General features: G+C 31.4%; 2 protein-coding genes across 3 annotated transcripts; both read left to right on the top strand.

Moving 5' to 3' along the window:
- Positions 1-204: 204 nt before the first annotated feature.
- Positions 205-2,877, top strand: LOC146924397 (uncharacterized). The gene has a single exon (XM_085710942.1). It carries the CDS (start codon positions 1,733-1,735, stop codon positions 2,612-2,614), a length of 882 nt encoding a protein of 293 aa, XP_085567068.1. The 5' UTR covers positions 205-1,732; the 3' UTR covers positions 2,615-2,877.
- A 9,955-nt stretch (positions 2,878-12,832) lies between these two features.
- LOC146924396 (homeobox protein SBH1-like) lies at positions 12,833-17,965 on the top strand. 2 transcript variants are annotated; one of them, XM_085709433.1, is made up of 5 exons: positions 12,833-13,383; positions 13,512-13,750; positions 14,043-14,301; positions 16,204-16,439; positions 17,553-17,965. In XM_085709433.1, the coding sequence occupies exons 2-5, from the start codon at positions 13,547-13,549 to the stop codon at positions 17,748-17,750; spliced, it is 897 nt and encodes a 298-aa protein (XP_085565559.1). In that variant the 5' UTR covers positions 12,833-13,383; positions 13,512-13,546; the 3' UTR covers positions 17,751-17,965. The 2 variants fall into 2 exon arrangements, with proteins under 2 accessions (XP_085565559.1, XP_085565558.1); XM_085709432.1 differs by lacking the exon at positions 12,833-13,383 and having other exon boundaries at positions 13,505-13,750.

The following is a 17,965-nucleotide window of genomic DNA, read 5'->3' as shown; positions in this document are numbered from 1 at the left end:
TTAAACTTAAATAAATACGTAAATTGTTCGAGTAAATAAAATAAGTACGTTAATTTCCGTTGCATTGCATATATTCTCTTACTATCATTTTTAGTTTTTATGACAAAGACAGAAATGAAAATAGGCATGTTTCAAGAACTAATGATATTTTTTTTTAAGGCTAGAACATGTTGTAATTGTCATTGATGAGAATTAGAACAAATGGCGTGTCATTATGAAACTTTAAAAGGAAAAGCTGCACTTAAAATGCATTAAGAGGTAACATAAAACTTCAAAGTAAAAACATGTCTCCACTGAGATACGCTTTGTTAGTGTTGTCTCCACTGCACTTCTCTTTGCGTACTCCTTTGTTGTTGTTTTTGAAGCAACACAAGTCAAAATTACTTGGAATTCTGTGACGACGAGTTTAGTATCAGGGTGCAAATGACATGGACGAGGCAATTATTTTTATAAAAGTTTCTTAGACAAATAATTTATTTCAAATGGTTCTGAGATCAGTTATCTCTCTTTTACTCAAAATGAAAAGCTTATGCAAAGGAAGTGGAGAGAAACTACTCATGTTATTGTTGAAGATGTGAAGAAAAACAGTACTTCACTAATAAAAAAATAGGGAAAAGGGTGTTACATTTGAAGACTATTACACATTAAGAAATTTAGCACATTCCAACCTTGATGACAAGGTTGTTTTTGAGGGGTATGTTTTTTAGGATATAGTAAAGGCTGATTAGAGTAGTTTAAGTAGTTAAGAGATACTTTTTTAGGATATAATAAAGAACAAACTAAGAGTTACTAACTCTACGATACCATTCAACATTTTCCATATTTTTTAAGCTGATATGTTTAAATATAAAAGATTCTCATATAAAGCTAATATTTTTTCTTTCTCTTCAACATGCACACATATGCATGCAAGGGTGTTAATATTAATTTCGTGACTTTACATTTAATATGAAGATCTGCATATCGGTGACGATGACTTGAAGAACCTGTGTTTGATTCAAATTGAAATGCTGCTTCAGGAAAATAGACAGTCGCTTACTGAGTTCAAATCTATGCCCAGGCCAAACGCAGCAGACATTCCAACTTTCACAAACAAGCTTATCGTTGATGAGCTAAGTTACAACAAAGATGAATTGGAAAAGACACACGCTGATATGTTACTTATGCTGACTGATGAACAAAGATGTGTGCATGACAAGATCATGGAGTCTGTTTGTTCTGAGACGGTGGTTTCTTTTTCTTATATGGTTACGGTGGTACTGGAAAAACCTTTATATGGAAAACATTGTCGGCTGCTGTTAGATCGAAGGGGTTAATTTTATTGAATGCTGCATCCAGCGGTATAACTGCTCTTCTATTACCAGGTGGAAGAACCGCGCACTCGATGCTGACAGTCCCTATTGAGATTAATGAGGCATCATCGCTTACGATGGAAAAGGATAGTCCTAGGGCAAACCTTGTGCGTGCTGCAAAGTTGATAATTTGGGATGAGGTTCCTATGATGCACCAATGGTGTTTCGAGGCAGTTGACCGATCATTGCGTGATATCATGTCCAAGAATGATCCCCTAAACACACTTAAACCTTTTGGTGGAATGACAATAGTTTTGGGTGGTGATTTTAGGTAGATATTGCCTGTTGTCCGAGGAGGAACGAGGCCAGATATTGTTGATGCCTCAGTCAATTCGTCAAAGTTATGGGCTTATTGTAATGTGTTGAGGCTTACTGTTAATATGAGATTGGGTGCATCTTTGATACCGGCAGAGCAGGAAGAAATTGCTAATTTTGGCAAATGGATACTCTCAATTGGAGACGGTAACGATGTTTCATATGAGAATGGTGAAATGAAGGTAGAAATTCCTGAAGATTTGCTGATATCGGACACAACAAATCCATTGATGTCACTTATAGACTTTGTGTATCCCGATCTGAATGATAACCTTGGTGACCAGGTATTTTTCCAAGAAAGGGGAATACTCGCACCGACGCTTGATTCAGTTCAGCATGTTAACGAATATATGATGTCGCTGATTCCAGGTGAAGAGAAAGAGTATTTAAGCTCTGATTATGTTTGTCGATCGGGTGAAAATTCTGATGTCCAAAGCGAGTGGTTCACAACCGAATTTCTTAATGGTATTAACAGCTCTGGAATTCCAAATCACCGGTTGAAACTAAAGGTGGGATGTCCAGTTATGCTAATGAGAAACATCGATCAGGCTAATGGACTGTGTAATGGTACGAGGCTGACAGTTACACATCTAGGGAAGAGCACGATAGCTGCTACCGTAATTACAGGAAAAAGGGCAGGTACCAGGGTATTCATTCCCAGGATGAATCTTATTCCGAGTGATCCAGGACTACCCTTCAAATTCAGACGCAAACAATATCCATTGACGCTTTGTTTTGCAATGACAATAAATAAAAGCCAGGGTCAATCTTTATCTCGAGTGGGGGTTTTTCTTCCTAAGCCCGTCTTCACGCATGGACAACTTTATGTCGATGTCTCTCGAGTTATTTCTAGAAAAGGTTTGAAGATGCTCATCCTAGATGAAGATAATAATGTTTGCAAGGAGACCACAAATGTTGTGTATCGTGAAGTTTTTCAAAAAGTATGATCCTTGGTTTTGTTTTAGAATTATTGTTGCTATAATTTAGAAAACTAAAGTTGCGTATTGTTTGGAAGTCGTTTTTTTTTTTAATTTCTTTGTAAGGCATACTGGTCATTACAGGGCATGCAATTTCTATATAAGCAGATCCTCCTGCCATTGAATTTTAATTGATGCATTTTTCAGGTGTAACAGTCCGCAGAACCTTTTTTTTTACATCGTTGTTACCCTAAAATACAATATTTACATTAGACCATTGATTTTGTAAAAATTAAAAACAAATAACAATCGGCGTTTCTGTAGCCCAAACTGTGTTTATACACACCCGTAAAAAATTTAACGTTTGCATTTACCGACTAAGTGTATGCATGTGACACTAACTGTTATATAAAAAAATCTAACGTTTACGGAGATTAAGAATGGTCAACATCTTAAACTACAAATAATTAGTATAAGTATAACTCCAAATACTTTAATCGTTATGTGCAGTGTTTAGATATTTCAAAATGTATACAAAATAAACAAAATTAAGATGATTTTTTTCCATATCAAATTTAAATTACAACCACTTATAACATTAAGATAAAATAATATAAAATCTATACATTTGATAAAACAAAAGTTTTTTATTTCCCGTGCTTGGCACGGGTCATTACACTAGTTGTTGTATGATTTGAACGCAAACTGCATTTGATGCCACATTGACACGGTACATATATAACAGAATTCGAACCCAGCTTGACCATACTGTGAAATGAAAGCGAAAGCTATTACGTTACGTTCCAATCAAGTGATTGATTATTTACATGCCACTTGTCACACATCTAAGCAAGGGACTGGGAAACTGGAATAATCAAGTACTGGAGCAGATTCGAACTCATTTTCAACAACCTCAATTTTAAAGCGGATGATGATCTCAATGGTAGTTGGGAAACAACATTCATGACTGCGTGTTGGCACTTTTGAATGTGGCGAAATAAAGTAGTGTTTGATGAAGAATTTTAAAAATCTACGAATTCTACTTGTATCATACAACATTTTAGAAGGGTCTATTGAAGAAAGTTCCAACCTCCATTTGCAGAAGGATAATAGTTGCAAGGAAACTGTTTTCATTAGTTGTAAGAGACTGAATCATGGTTGTGTTAAACTTAATTGCGATGGGTCGTGTAAAGAGAACGAGGAGCTCGCGAGCTGCAAAGGTCGCCTTCGTGATTCCGATGGAAGATGACTTAAGGGGTTTAGCCGCAAGATCGAAGCTTGTGATGCTCTGCATATGAAAATTTAGATACTCATTAGAAGATATATTTAGGAGAGATTCTTTGTATAAAAAATATATATTTAGGAGAGATTCTTATAATATTATAAATATTTCAGAAAAATTATTTTAAAAAATATGATTTATAATAAATATTAGTTTACTTAATAAATATAATTTTGTTAATTTTTTCATTGATTTAATTTTATTAGTAGTATACATTAATTTTTCACATATTTAAACGTATAATTATAAATTAGAATTGAAATATGATACAATGTATAGTCAGATTCCCTAAAAACTCATGTTGATTATCAAAAAAGAGTTTAATCTAACCGATATATTAGTTCGCTAGTCTATTTAAACTTAGATTACATTGCTTAATTAAATATGTTAATACGATACAGACTTTTAAATAGGCTAGCAGACCATATCAGATTTTCAGAAGGCCAAACTCAGGCCTAAAAAGTAAGCTGATGATAGACCGCATGCAAGACTTAGGCCTTTAAAAATTGACCGGTCAAGCTTAGGCCTTGCAAAGCCTAACTCGACCTAACCTATTCTCACCCCTACCTTGAGTACTGGTGCTTTCTTGTACAAACAGTAGTCTTGGTTCTTCATATTCATTCTTTAATACATGAGGAATGCTAGCAACACACACTTTTCAACACTTTCTAACACTCACTCTTTTATTGAATGAAATCAATGTATGTCCTACCACTTTGTGTGAGTATAATTTTCAAAGTGTAGACCCACAATGATTTAAATCAATAAGAAAGTGAATATTAGAGATAGTGTTGCTAGCATTACTCTTAATACATTTATTAATTTCCTATTTATATATGCTAGAAATTGGCATATCCTCTAACAAACCGAACAACGAACACTGAACTGATCATATTAAATATATCTAGATCTTTTTAAAACCATGATTCCTCATTTAAAACATTTGATGCACACCCTAAGTCATAATGAAAATCGTCGTTATAGTCCCTTGAGTGTGTCAAAGTTACAAATACATTTGCACCGTCATAAGAAATATAGTCCTAAGGAGCGATCAAGCCAGTTGAAGTTCGCCATAATAAAACCTTGTCACTTCGCCTTTACGTTCCTCGTGTTTGGGGGGATGTGGACCGGCATATCCTTAAAGTGTGATAAGCTCAACCCTACTATCAGATAAGAATAAACCAACTTACCACGATTTATCAGACTTTCAAGAAATAGGCTCCCTTAACAATTATCAGATAGGAACGATCATGACGTAACAAACATAGAAGACTTTCAATAAATAGGCTCCTTTAACACTAGAAAAAGAGGTTGTCTACCACTTAATACCCCTCACTCAAGTAGTGAAGGCCAAATCTAAAACCGAGCCTAAACTAGAACTACGTAGCTTTCCCTAAAAACCTTAGGGATACTTAAGATCAGGGAAACCTCTCTTAAACTCATCCAAATCACTCCCTCTATATTAGTGTACCTTTTGCAAGTACAACATCATTAGTGCCTCTTTTGTTATAACTTTTGTACTTGATAAAAAAAAAAACATATTTCAAGAATTTGTCTTCTCTTTTTTTAAAATCAAAATGACCAGTGAGATATATGTTTGTTGAAGTTGATATGTTTGCAATTCAATACATTCTTAGATTATAATGATAAAGGTGCACACGATCAAGAATCAAAACACTTCTTTACTTTTTTTTTTTTACTCTTATCACATGTTTTTCATGGATTCCGATATTTGTTTCTTTACTTTTTTCCTTCACTTTTTTTTGCTATAATATAGTTTTGAGTTATCTTATTTGAACATTTATTTATATGACAATTTTTTAAACAACCAAAATTTTACAAAGAAAATGAAGTATTGTCACAAAAACCAAAACAATAGAGTGAGAAAGTAAAAACATAATGTTGAGTATGAGATTGTCACAAAAATTGTCAAAAAATAATTGTTCAAATATCAATATTCTCTATATTTTTATACCACCACAACCATCATTTTTGGAAGAAAAATGATATTTATAGAGCTATTTTGGAACAACTTTATCTTACAAGTCGTGGTTAGGTCTAACACAATTTTACAAAACAAGTTTGTGAGGTGAAAATTACTTCCACTTGTAAACATATGATCATGTCATCTTTTGTCTATTAGACTTTTTAACACACTCTTTCATTATCACATGTGAATATTGTTCTCACCTACAAACACATATTCACCCAATCACCTGAGACTCTTTTAACACTCTCTATCATGCTTTTACTGTGTTGTTACCCTTTTACATTCTCTCCTTTTATTGTTTTTTTTCCAAAAGAAAATATAAAAAAAAAACTTGACCAAAAAAAATATATATAAAAAAAGGTTGTCACATAAATTACCATAAAATAGTTGTAAAAATATCACTATTTCTCACGAAACTGATTGTATCCATAGAGGCTACAATTACCATATAATATTTCATTGTTTTGTTCATCCCTTTCTTCTCATTAGACCACTAACATGTCACACTTATACAATCATCACTATCTATATTTCATCCTCTCTCAAGATATAAATGAGAGATGTATGAAAGTCTAGTTGTACACAACTAAATTACTATGTTATGTCGTAAGTTTTTTTCTTTGATGGATACTGATGTGCTATAAAAACAATCCAAGATAGGATAGTCTGCATTTGTTTTATCTTGGAGATCATCCATTCCAAGTATTAAATTGACTTTATGAATTGAATTTGTCCCTAGAAGTGAAACAAAGAAATTGTTATTTTCTTCCTTTCATTTATAAGTTTTTCTATAGAAGTGAAACAAGAAATTAAAATTGAATGTATTGTTCTTACATTGTTATCCTTTTCTTTTATATATATATATATATATATATATATATATATATATATATATATATATATATATATATATATATATATATATATATATAATTTAATAAAACGAAACAAAGAAGGGTCTTGTTAAACAGTGTCCCCGGGGCACTGGTTAATGAATCCAAAAGTAGAAAAATTGTCTTAAAAATATAAACTGTTACTTTTGACTAAGTAATTATTACACCACTTTTTAATAAAATCTTACCTCTTTTAACTTCTTAACCAATGCCCCGGAGCACTGGTTAACATTTTCCAACAAAGAAATGTCACACTAATGGGGTGGCACTTTGGTGACATAATGTCACCGTGACATTAAATCTGGGCCACACAACACACACCTTTGTGTGACCCAGATTTAATGTCACCCATACAACACATCTGGGCCACACAACACAACCTTTTGTGTGGCCCAGATTTAATGTCACGGTGACATTATGTCATCAAAGTATTGTCCACACTAATGAGCAATGAATATTCAAAATTTCATATCATCATCATCATCATAACATAACACTAGTTTCTTGTAAAAGAAAAAAGTAACACAAATGCGTCAAATGGTCAATGATTCGTGTAGGGCAAGGTTTTGCAAAAGCATTAGTAAGAAACTGGAAGGAATAGACGGTACTGTCCCACAAAGAAGGCAACATCTATGTAATATTAGCTTCTTTTGCTCTCTTTATGTTTTACAACCCACTTTTTTTCTCCATATATTACTATTTGATTAGATTGACATGACCCCCTCTGACATAGGGTATGTCTTTGCATGAATTCCAATTTACAAAACGGTGTCGTGTTGCCTTTCATTGCCAACCATTAATAAGGGTATAAGACAATAACTTCAATTTCTTTTTCTTTTGAGAGGAAATAACTTCAATCTTTTACCCTGATTTTAAAATTTATTACTTTCCCACATTATTTACTTTTAATAATTTCATTCCAAGATATACAAACACTGTTTGTTTTACATAATACAAAATAATTTTGATATATATTAGCTATTATCTCAATTAAAAGAAAAAATTTGGTGTATTTTGTTGTCTTTATTATATAAAAATTGTATTGTATTTATAAAGAAAATGTTCTTTTTATACATCTTTTATTGGGTAAAATTCCTCTGTTTATTTATTTATGATCAAGAAGTTTCGTGACAAAAAAAAAATCCAATTATTAGATTAATATGAGATACATATTACAATATTCATATAAGCTGAGTTACGTCATGTTTACGAATAAATTTTTATACTTCCATTTCATATGAGATCTTTGTTCTGAAAAACTCACATAATTTATATACAGCATTTGATATTTAGAGTATATTTGGAATAATAGTTTAATTTTGTAGCTTGTTCAAAAAAAAATAGTTTAATTTTGTAGCATGAAATAAGCTCATTTGGTCTTTGTTGATTAGAGGCATTTCTTTTAATGTGACATATTCATTAATGATATGATGAAGCTTACATAACCACACCGATATACATGTCAACCAAAAAAAAAGTCCAATATAATACGGCATCATTATTTAATGAGGAATGATAACCAAACACAAATTGTTAGACACAAATACAACATCATGGGCAATTTTGACATTTCAACATCAAAGTTGGGGGTAATTTTGTAAAATCACAACCAACCCTCTGCCTTCTCCTTCTTTTCGTTTTTTCGTTTCTCTTTCTCAGACCATCAACCTTGCTTCTCTCTCTTCTCTTTTCTCTCTCATCGCTGATTGCCACCGTCCTCCTCCACCATCGTCATCATCGGTTACCACTACCATATCATCACCGTCCCTTCAATTCGTTTACCACGACCAACGAATTCACGTCCCTGGCGACATCCCCTTTACCCTCGCATTGCCGACAATCTCCACTTCTTCCTCACACCGTCGACGGCCTCCACTTCGCCCTCAAACCTCCGAGAATCCGTTCGGATCACCACCACTGAATCATGTTTGAAAAACTATCCCCGATCTATTGAGACCCCGACGAGAGAGAGAAGTGAGCTCAGATCCGTCCTCACCGCCAAACTCTGACGACGGTGGTTAGTCAGAGAAGTGACGGCGTCGGTGGAAGTGAGAGAATCGGCGAGAGAGATGTTGCAGACAAGAGAGAAGGATGACACAGAGAGGTGGTGTTGATGGAGAGAAGGAAAGGAATTAAAAAAAATGAAAAAAAAAAGTATAAAACTACAGTGTCATACGGTGTCTTATTGTGTTTGATTTTCTGTGTTCAGTTATCATTTCTGTTATTTAATATGCATATTAGCAAAAAATGAGCTTAAGAATGAAAATTTAGAAAAAAGAAATTGAGAAGAAAAACTCAATTTTAAAATGAATGGATTAAAACTTATTTTTTTTAAATAGGAGGATCGAAAGTTCATTTTTAAAAGATTAGCAAGAGTACATAAAGCAAAAGTGTGGAGAGGTTGATCTAATTGATAAGAAGTTTGTTCATAGTTCAGAGGAACAATGGTGCCAAGCACAATTTATAGTTATATGAATGCACTCTGAATATTGAGATTTTCTTTGTTTTGACGAGCGTTTGAGACTCGACTCATTTAAATTTGTTTCTATAAAAAAAAATAGAAAAAAAGTGTGTATACAAAAAGAGTTAAAGATCTAATATCACCGAGGGAAGAACAATGTTATTTGAACAACCTTTTTATGTGACAACTTGTTGGACAACCACATTATACAAAGAAATTTAGGTAGTGGTACAAAAATCAAAGCAATAGAGAGAAAGTAGAAGAACAATGTGTGTATGAGAGAGAAAGTTGTCACAAAAGTTGTCAAAAAGTGGTTGTTCAAATATCATTTCTCGTGAGGGAACATCACATGGGATATAGGAGTTGATGGACGCTTGATGTTTGATTCCTTTCAATCAGACCCAACGCATATACCACTACAAAGAAGATAATTGAATGCCAACAACATAACAGAGTGTGGTGACTTGATGTTGCAATTTGCACAATTTCAAGCCACTAAGTTTTGCAATATGCTTCCCGTCAAAGTGGCAAACAAAAGTGTTGATATTAAATGTAATGTCACATATTACTAATTGGAATAATTTTGGCAATTCATTCTCAAAAAATGTCTCATTTTAGCATGACTATTGCTAGCTCAAAATCCTCTTCATTCTGAAAAAAAAAATTGAAAAAGAAAAAAATTGATAAAATATCTTTACTAAATGAAATTATCATTTTTGGAAATGAAGTGTAAGATTTTTATATGTTTGAAAATGGAAGTGTTTTAATTTTGTTTTTTTTACCATAACCAAACTTAGAACACTTCATTCATAATCAAATAGTACATAGTAGGTGATATATCATAAAAAATATGGAGGTTAGTGGAAGATAAGGATGCTCTAGCAATATTACGAACAATTTTAATAACTTGTTTCCTAATAAACGACACTATAAAGTTTGGATTACTAGCCAAACGACAACAAGATACAAGATTATTGAACTCACTGGGCATAACATTGGATGAAGCGACGACTTCTAATAGGGCCACCCACATTAAGAGATTATAGCAAAGCAATAGTTTCAACTTCTAGAATAGTGGTAGATGATTGTATGTAACCCGATTTACCATACAAGAGGTGCCTCGATGAGTCTCTAAAGCACATATCATATCCCATGATAGTATTGTTGGTGAACAATGTGACGTCTACGTTGCATTTTATCTTAACTGTCAGTCGTCGTTGGCTTCACCCAATAGGTGGTATGCTCCGGATTGTGTCTTCGAGTTTTTGCTCTTTACATACAACTCCATTCTTGGAGAGTGTCTTTTGAGCGGGAAATGTTGAAAGTGAAGAAAGTATCATGGTTTTCCCAAAGCTTTGTGTTGCGGCTCTTCCATAAACTCCAAAGGAGCATCGCGGCTAGATGAGTGGTCTAGTGTAAATATCTTTTTTCAATATATAGGTCTTTTTGTCGCCTATTAGATTTTTTGTTTATAAAATCTAATCTAATAAATATAATTTTTTGTTCGTGAGCAAAAAGCGAAAGTTATTTCTTTTTTTACTTATGGATCCTAGACAAAACTTTTAGTTACTGCTCTCTTCTCAAAATAATTGTTTCTTATCAAAAAAAAATCTCAAAATAATTGTCATTTTAAAATATCAATGCAACATTTATTATTATTTTTTCAACTATTATATTCTTATTTATCAAATTTCATCAAACTTAACTACGTCAATAACTACAATTAATAAGAATATTTTAAGATAAATGCTAACATGTGCCCTCAAGACACAAATTAATGATTCAAATATGGAAATAACTTATTGGAATTATGCATTGCATTTAATCTTTAATTTTTTAATCAATTAAATGCACAAAATTTTAGAGAATATTTTTCTATTTGAGTTAGCACTACCCATATTTTAATAAATGATAACTAATTTTATCATTAAAATTATCACAATTAATCATTTTTTTAAAAATCATTCACAAACTTTAAACGATTTTAAATCGAAAATGATAAAAATATGGGTCATGCTAACTTGTACCCTAAGGAAACATGTTAAGCAACAAAAAAAGAGAAATTTTACATTGAAAAACATAACATAGAAATTTTAACTTGTGCCTTTGGGGCACAAGTTTAGAAACTAAACATAGAAATTTTTTATTGGAAATTGTGCATTCAATAAATTAAAAATTTAAAATTTTGTCTTTTCAATACAAAAATTACTTTGTAATTCCATTTTTAGTTTCTTAACTTGTGCCCTTAAGGCACAAGTTAACATGACCTTTTAATTTTGGGAAATGTTAACTTGTGCCCTTAAGGCACAAGATAAGGAACCAAACATAGTAACTTTTTGTTGGAATGTGTGCATTCAATTTAATTTTTGAATTTATAATAAATAGAATGCACAAAATTTAAGGGAATATTTCTACTTTTAGGTTTCTTATCTTGTGCCCTAAAGGCACAAGTTAACATGACCATTTAATTTTTAGGCTTAAATACAGTTTTACCCCCCCTATTTTGGTTGAATTTGGGTTTTGCCCCCCTATTTTAAAACTCGGAATTTTACCCCTCCTATTTTGATTGAATCTGGATTTTGCCCCCCTTATTTTAATACTCAGAATTTTACCCCCTCTGTTTTATGTTTTTCAGGATTTTGCCCCCCACCATATTTAAATTATATTATACAAATATCCACCTAATTAATTATTTATATAAAAATACTAGAAAAAAAATGTAAGATCATAATTTCTTTTTTTAAAAAAAGGAGACAAATAAAATAAAGAACCAAAAAAATACTATAAAAATAAAAAACAATAAAAAAATATTAAATCAGTAAAAAATAAAAAGAAAACTAGAAAACGTAAAAAAAAACTCAAAAAATAGAAAAATAATAAAAAACCATAAAAAATTCAATTAAAAATACATGAAAAACTAGTTTGCAGCTCTAAATACTTTCATACTAGTTTTATGCATTTTTTTTACTATTTTTCTGTTTTCTTTTTAAATATATTCAAAAAAAAAATCATTAAAATAATAAATAATAAAATAAAGACCATTTAATATGAATAATTAATTATGTGTATATTTATATAATATAATTTAAGCCAAGTCAACACTACCACATCATATAATATTTTTTGATTGTTTCTTTATTTTTATAGTATTTTTTTGGTTCTTTATTTTATTTTTGTCTTTAAAAAAAATGATCTTACATTTTTTTCTAGTATTTTTTATGCATTATTTTGGTTTTTTTCCGTTTTTTTTAAGAAAAGAATTATTCAATTTTTTTTTTAAAAAAGAATATTTTATATAAATAATTAATTAGTTGGATATTTGTATAATATAATTTAAATATGGTGGGGGCAAAATCCTGAAAAACATAAAACAGAGGGGGTAAAATTCCGAGTTTTAAAATAAGGGGGGCAAAATCCAGATTCAATCAAAATAGGAGGGGTAGAATTCCGAGTTTTAAAATAGGGGGGACAAAACCCAAATTCAACCAAAATATGGGGGGTAAAACTGCATTTAAGCCTAATTTTTAATAAGTTGATCACAACTTTTGATAGATATATTTTGATAATAAATTCCTTACTCTTAACGGCACAAGTTAACATTTGCTTAAAAATATTGAGTTCATTTGTCAAGAAGCTATGGGTAGGGAATAAATAGTGTTAGTAGTACTCATAAACAGTAGAATGATCAGCAGTAATTGCGTAGACCAAGAAGGGCAGTGAGATTCATTTTCATTTTCATTGGGAAGGAAAACTCTGAGTTAAGTAGCAGAGACACACGTTAACTCTTTATCTACCCTCTCTCTGTCTCCACCTGCAATTAACACAACACAACACTTCACTACTAGTACTACTGTAACTGTTATGCTTGCTTGTGTTGTTGATGTTAGAGAGAGAGAGAGAAACTATTTGTTTGATGTACACAACAGAAGGAAGAAAGAAAGACTACACATACTACTCATTTTGCATTGGATGAATCTGATTCCACCTTTTACAGATTATTATACTTTCCAAGAACCCCAAAAATCCCTATTCTTCTGACTCTTTCCCAAGTTTTTTAGTTTTTTCTACTAATTATGACTCAGATTTTTTAGCTTCAATTCCGGGAGTACTCTGGACAATTATATGCAGTCTTCTTTTTCATAAACAGTAAAGTGTGGGGACTAAGCAAAATAGGTATTATTATATCTTATATGCTATATATTAATATTATATATGCATATGCATTATTATATAGGTTTTCTTTTCTATATAGAGAGATAAAGCTTTTTGTCTAACTTAACTTTGTTTTGAAACTATGTTAGGGTTTGGAGGAAACAGTTGCAGTGAGATTTCTTCTATGGATCATCAAAATCAAATGATGAACATGGAAACTAATAGGAAGTTTTTTTCATTTCCTCTGAGTAACAATTCTTCTGGTGTTCAAAATCATCATAACTACACTCAACACCAGAACAACACCAACAACAACACTTGTAGGGATAAAATCATGGCTCATCCTCTCTTTCCTCGTCTCTTGTCCTCTTACCTCAATTGCTTGAAGGTCCTTCACTTCAAACCCTCACACCTAGGCCTTTTCTTATAAACACAAATATGTGTGTTATATTTATCTAAATATGAACAAATCACTATATTGTTTTGCTATACAATGTTTAGTATAAAATATTGTCATATATATCTTGATATATATGAGCATGCACTCTTTTAAAATAGATTGTAATAAGATAAAATACTCAAGCTACAAAATATTTTTGTTTTTGAGATTTTTTTAACATTATTGATTTATTTTCAAGTTTTTGCTTGTTTTGATGGTTTAAGTGTGTGATTTTTTGCAGGTTGGAGCACCTCCTGAAGTGGTGGCTAGCTTAGAGGAGTCATGTGCAAAATGTGAAATATTGAATGGATCTTCAGGAAGGACAGGAAGTAGTAGTTCTTGTATAGGTGAAGATCCAGGTTTGGATCAGTTCATGGAGGCATACTGTGAGATGCTTATCAAGTATGAGCAAGAACTCACTAAACCCTTCAAAGAAGCCATGCTTTTCCTTTCAAGAATTGAGTCTCAGCTCAAGGCTGTTGCTGTTTCAACTGACTTTGGTGATTACCTTTAAATTATATGATCTTCATATGACCATTATCCTTCTAAAAGTTTATTAACATTAGCGGTAAATATTCATATTATCTGGAAAATAATGATAACCACACCTTTAGTGGTTCAATTATCACCCCCCTAAAAACCTAGAAAAGAGAAAAAATGGTCCATGTGTTTATTTGGTAAGTGAGTTCTTTTGGTGTTAACCATCTGGTTACGAGGGCCCTCGTAATCCAGAGTTGGCCACGAGGTAAGTATAATTTGACCAAGATTTAGTGAGATGACCCTTTTTATGTCGTAAGTAAATAGTGTCATTAGAGTTTTAAAGGAAAACAAAATTATTTTGAAATTGTGTATTTAACATGGATCCAAGGTGTTTGAACTAGGTTAGAAGGTTTGGAAATGATAGATTACTTCCTATGGGGAAATTAAGTAAAATGAGGTTTTGGTTTAACATTCAAAAGATTTACATATTGTTTATGATTTAATTCACATACGCTGTTTGAACGTGTAAATAATTTTTATACCAATAATCAATCGTAGCTGTAAAATTATAAAAAACGCAGTTGAATTTTATCATAACTACGTCTAAAGTAATTTACATGGATGATTGTGATGTGTATGACAGTATATTTTTTTTTTTTGCATAACTGGGAAAATTAAACTCAATTTTATTCAAATTCCCAATGCAACGATGGCTTTCCGGATGTTTTGAAGGAATTTTCATTTTTCCTTTCATGTGTGACCTTGGTTATGTCCAATTTTGTTTCACAGACCTAGTGTGTGTGTGTGTGTGTTTGTGTGAATGTCATTTCTTGTGTGTTAGCCCTTCTTTCATCTTTTGAATTCTAGAATTTAGAAGCATGGTTCACTTTGTTATCATTCTTTAATTAAACTTGTAGAAAAAGGAGAACGTGTCTTGTCGTCTTTTGTCATATGTTTTCCTTAATTTGTTCTCTATCAAGTTTAATTCTCAAACTAAGGTAAATTTTTCATTTGCATGGTTATTGTTATTTACCCTCTTTTGTAGTAGTTTCTAGTGGTGGAGGCAGGGGTTACATTTAAAAATATTGAAAAGTCTTCTTCTAATGATAATTAACTATTTGAAATTATCTTTAAAAAAAAAACTATTTGAATTTATTTATTTTTAATATTTTTTTTAATAATACCACTAAAAAGTTGAAAGTCCCATTTAATGATAGGAAGAACTCATCAATTGACAAAGTCTTTTGGCAGGTACTTGTCATTCTTTAGATGATGCATTCCATTTGTTAATTTCAAATTAATATACTTTTTTGAGGGAAAATTAATATACTTAAATGCTTCATTTTTAGTACACATGGGCTTGAAACTCACTTTTAAAAGCAAGTTCAAAAGATGGTGTCAAATCCAAATACATAAATATTTCACAACTTAGGAGATTGGCAATGTGGGACAATAGTGGATTTTTTTTTTGAGGGAGGGACATGAGTGGATTGGTAACCACTTCTTCATTAAAAATCTTATGGCATAAGATATACAAGTTTTATATTTACATGATGCTCAACATTTTTCTTTTATCAAATGTAGGGTTTCTTACATGCTGATTGCAATTTCATCATTACACGAACCTTATTTTTTTTTTTTAATTGTTAGATGGAAGAGTGAAATGTTAGTTTCCGAGGATCGAACCCAGAACCTCCTTAAATCTCCTTCAATGTCCCTTAGCTCACCAACCGAGCTACCTACGCCGGACAATGATAGCATGAACTGATATATTCTGCCTGACTAGATGTTTATTAATTTATAAATCTTTTATCTTTTAAAAAGAGATATTTATTGCCTTAATAAATGTTTTTTCAATTTGATTCACTAATTATATATAGTGCTTCTTCTGTTTGATTTGTGTTGTGGTGTTATTTTGAAAGGTCAAAGTGAATTTGCAGCTTCACAGAATGAAATTGATGTGCATGAAAACAACCTAGATACTACTCAAGGTGAAGATCAGGAATTAAAAGTGCAGCTTTTGCGCAAGTATAGTGGATATCTAGGAAGCCTTAAGAAAGAGTTTTTGAAGAAGAAAAAGAATGGAAAGTTGCCAAAGGAAGCTCGACAGCAACTACTTGATTGGTGGAGCAGGCATTACAAATGGCCTTACCCATCGGTAACTAAATTCTACATCTTTCAAGATTTCTTATATAAATCATGCCGCTGGAATGTTTCTTAGCACACATGCATCTTGATACTAATGTTCATAATCATTTCATGCATTATATTGATTTCTTTATCTTGATTTATAGAATTTAGGTTTCATTATTTTGAACAATTTAGAGTTTTTCAAAATAGGTTTCTAAACTAAGAAAGTTTGTAATTCTATCCTTGAATGTGTCAATAATTTATAATTTGATCTCTAACCAAAAACTATTTTTAAGAACTTTGTGAATTATTTGTGATTAGGTACGGAATTTAGGATCCTAATGACAATATTTAAAGTTTTAGGAAATTTTGTGTAAGGATTTAATGTTTTAGGAATTTAACTAGCTAGTACTAGTAGTTATTTAAAAGATCAGGAACTTACCTACTAATTATTTAAACGTTAGGGCATGTGAGATAAAAAACATTAGAGGCTTAGTAACATTTAATGATAAATTACTTAAAATTTTAGGAGTTTAACTAGTAGTTATTTAAAAGATTAGGAACTTTTTCTTTTTGACAAAAACTACTAACTATTTAAGGGTTAGTTCAAGGATATATTTTAATAATCTCCAAATAGTTCAATGACCTTACTAATTAAACCTTTTTTTGTCAAGTGCCTAGTCGCTAGAAACACTTTTTTTAAGGTGATTTATTGGAGTGTCCAGAGTTTGAACCCCGATCCCTAAATATATTATGCAATGTCCCTATCAACTGAGTTACGATGACAAACCTAATTTTTTTAACTAACACATCTATTCTTATTTGAAGAGTTTAATGATTATACACGAATAATATATATGTTTAATCATACTATATCTATATCTTTACCTCAAAGGGAGGAAATTAAGAAATAATTTTTTTTATTGAAGAAATAGCATTATATAATGTGTGAAGTGTGAAATTGGTTAAATGTGAATTGAAATATTAATGTGCAAAGCTTGTTTATAGTTTTTTAAACTCTGAAATTATCTTGATCATATTTGAAAAATGAAACATTAAATGGTGCATATATTTGAAGGTTAATATCAAATGTATTATACTTTGATAAAGACTTGTTATATGTGATTTGGTGAACATGTAGGAATCCCAAAAGCAAGCACTTGCAGAATCCACAGGGCTAGATTTGAAGCAGATCAACAATTGGTTCATTAATCAGAGAAAACGCCACTGGAAGCCTTCTGAGGATATGCAATTTGCTGTGATGGATGCCACAAATTACTACATGGAAAATGTGATGTGCAAGCCATTTCCTATGGATGCCATGCCTATGCTTCTTTAGCACATTAATCCTCTCACCTCATCCAAAACCCTATCTATTTTAAAATTACCTAGGTTGTGAAGGTACAATATATATTAATTAATGTATTTTACTGTAATCTTTAATCTGTAGAAAGGTGTGGATGAAAAATTCACACTATCTCCGAACTACATATATCTATCAGATTGAACTTCAATCTAATTATATATATAAGCTAGCTATCATCTTCAACGTTT

Source organism: Medicago sativa, chromosome 5 (assembly GCF_051527215.1).
Source record: "Medicago sativa cultivar Bolivia chromosome 5, Bolivia_mono, whole genome shotgun sequence".
NCBI lineage: Eukaryota > Viridiplantae > Streptophyta > Magnoliopsida > Fabales > Fabaceae > Medicago > Medicago sativa.
This window is presented reverse-complemented; position numbering and strand designations above follow the sequence as displayed.

Coding starts and splice junctions, on each gene's coding strand:
- LOC146924397 (XM_085710942.1), top strand. CDS start 1,733: ATGAGATTGGGTGCATCTTTGATACCGGCAGAGCAGGAAGAAATTGCT.
- LOC146924396 (XM_085709432.1), top strand. CDS start 13,505: ATGTTAGGGTTTGGAGGAAACAGTTGCAGTGAGATTTCTTCTATGGAT. Junction 13,751..14,042: donor CTTACCTCAATTGCTTGAAG/GTCCTTCACTTC, acceptor GATTTTTTGCAG/GTTGGAGCACCTCCTGAAGT. Junction 14,302..16,203: donor TGCTGTTTCAACTGACTTTG/GTGATTACCTTT, acceptor TTATTTTGAAAG/GTCAAAGTGAATTTGCAGCT.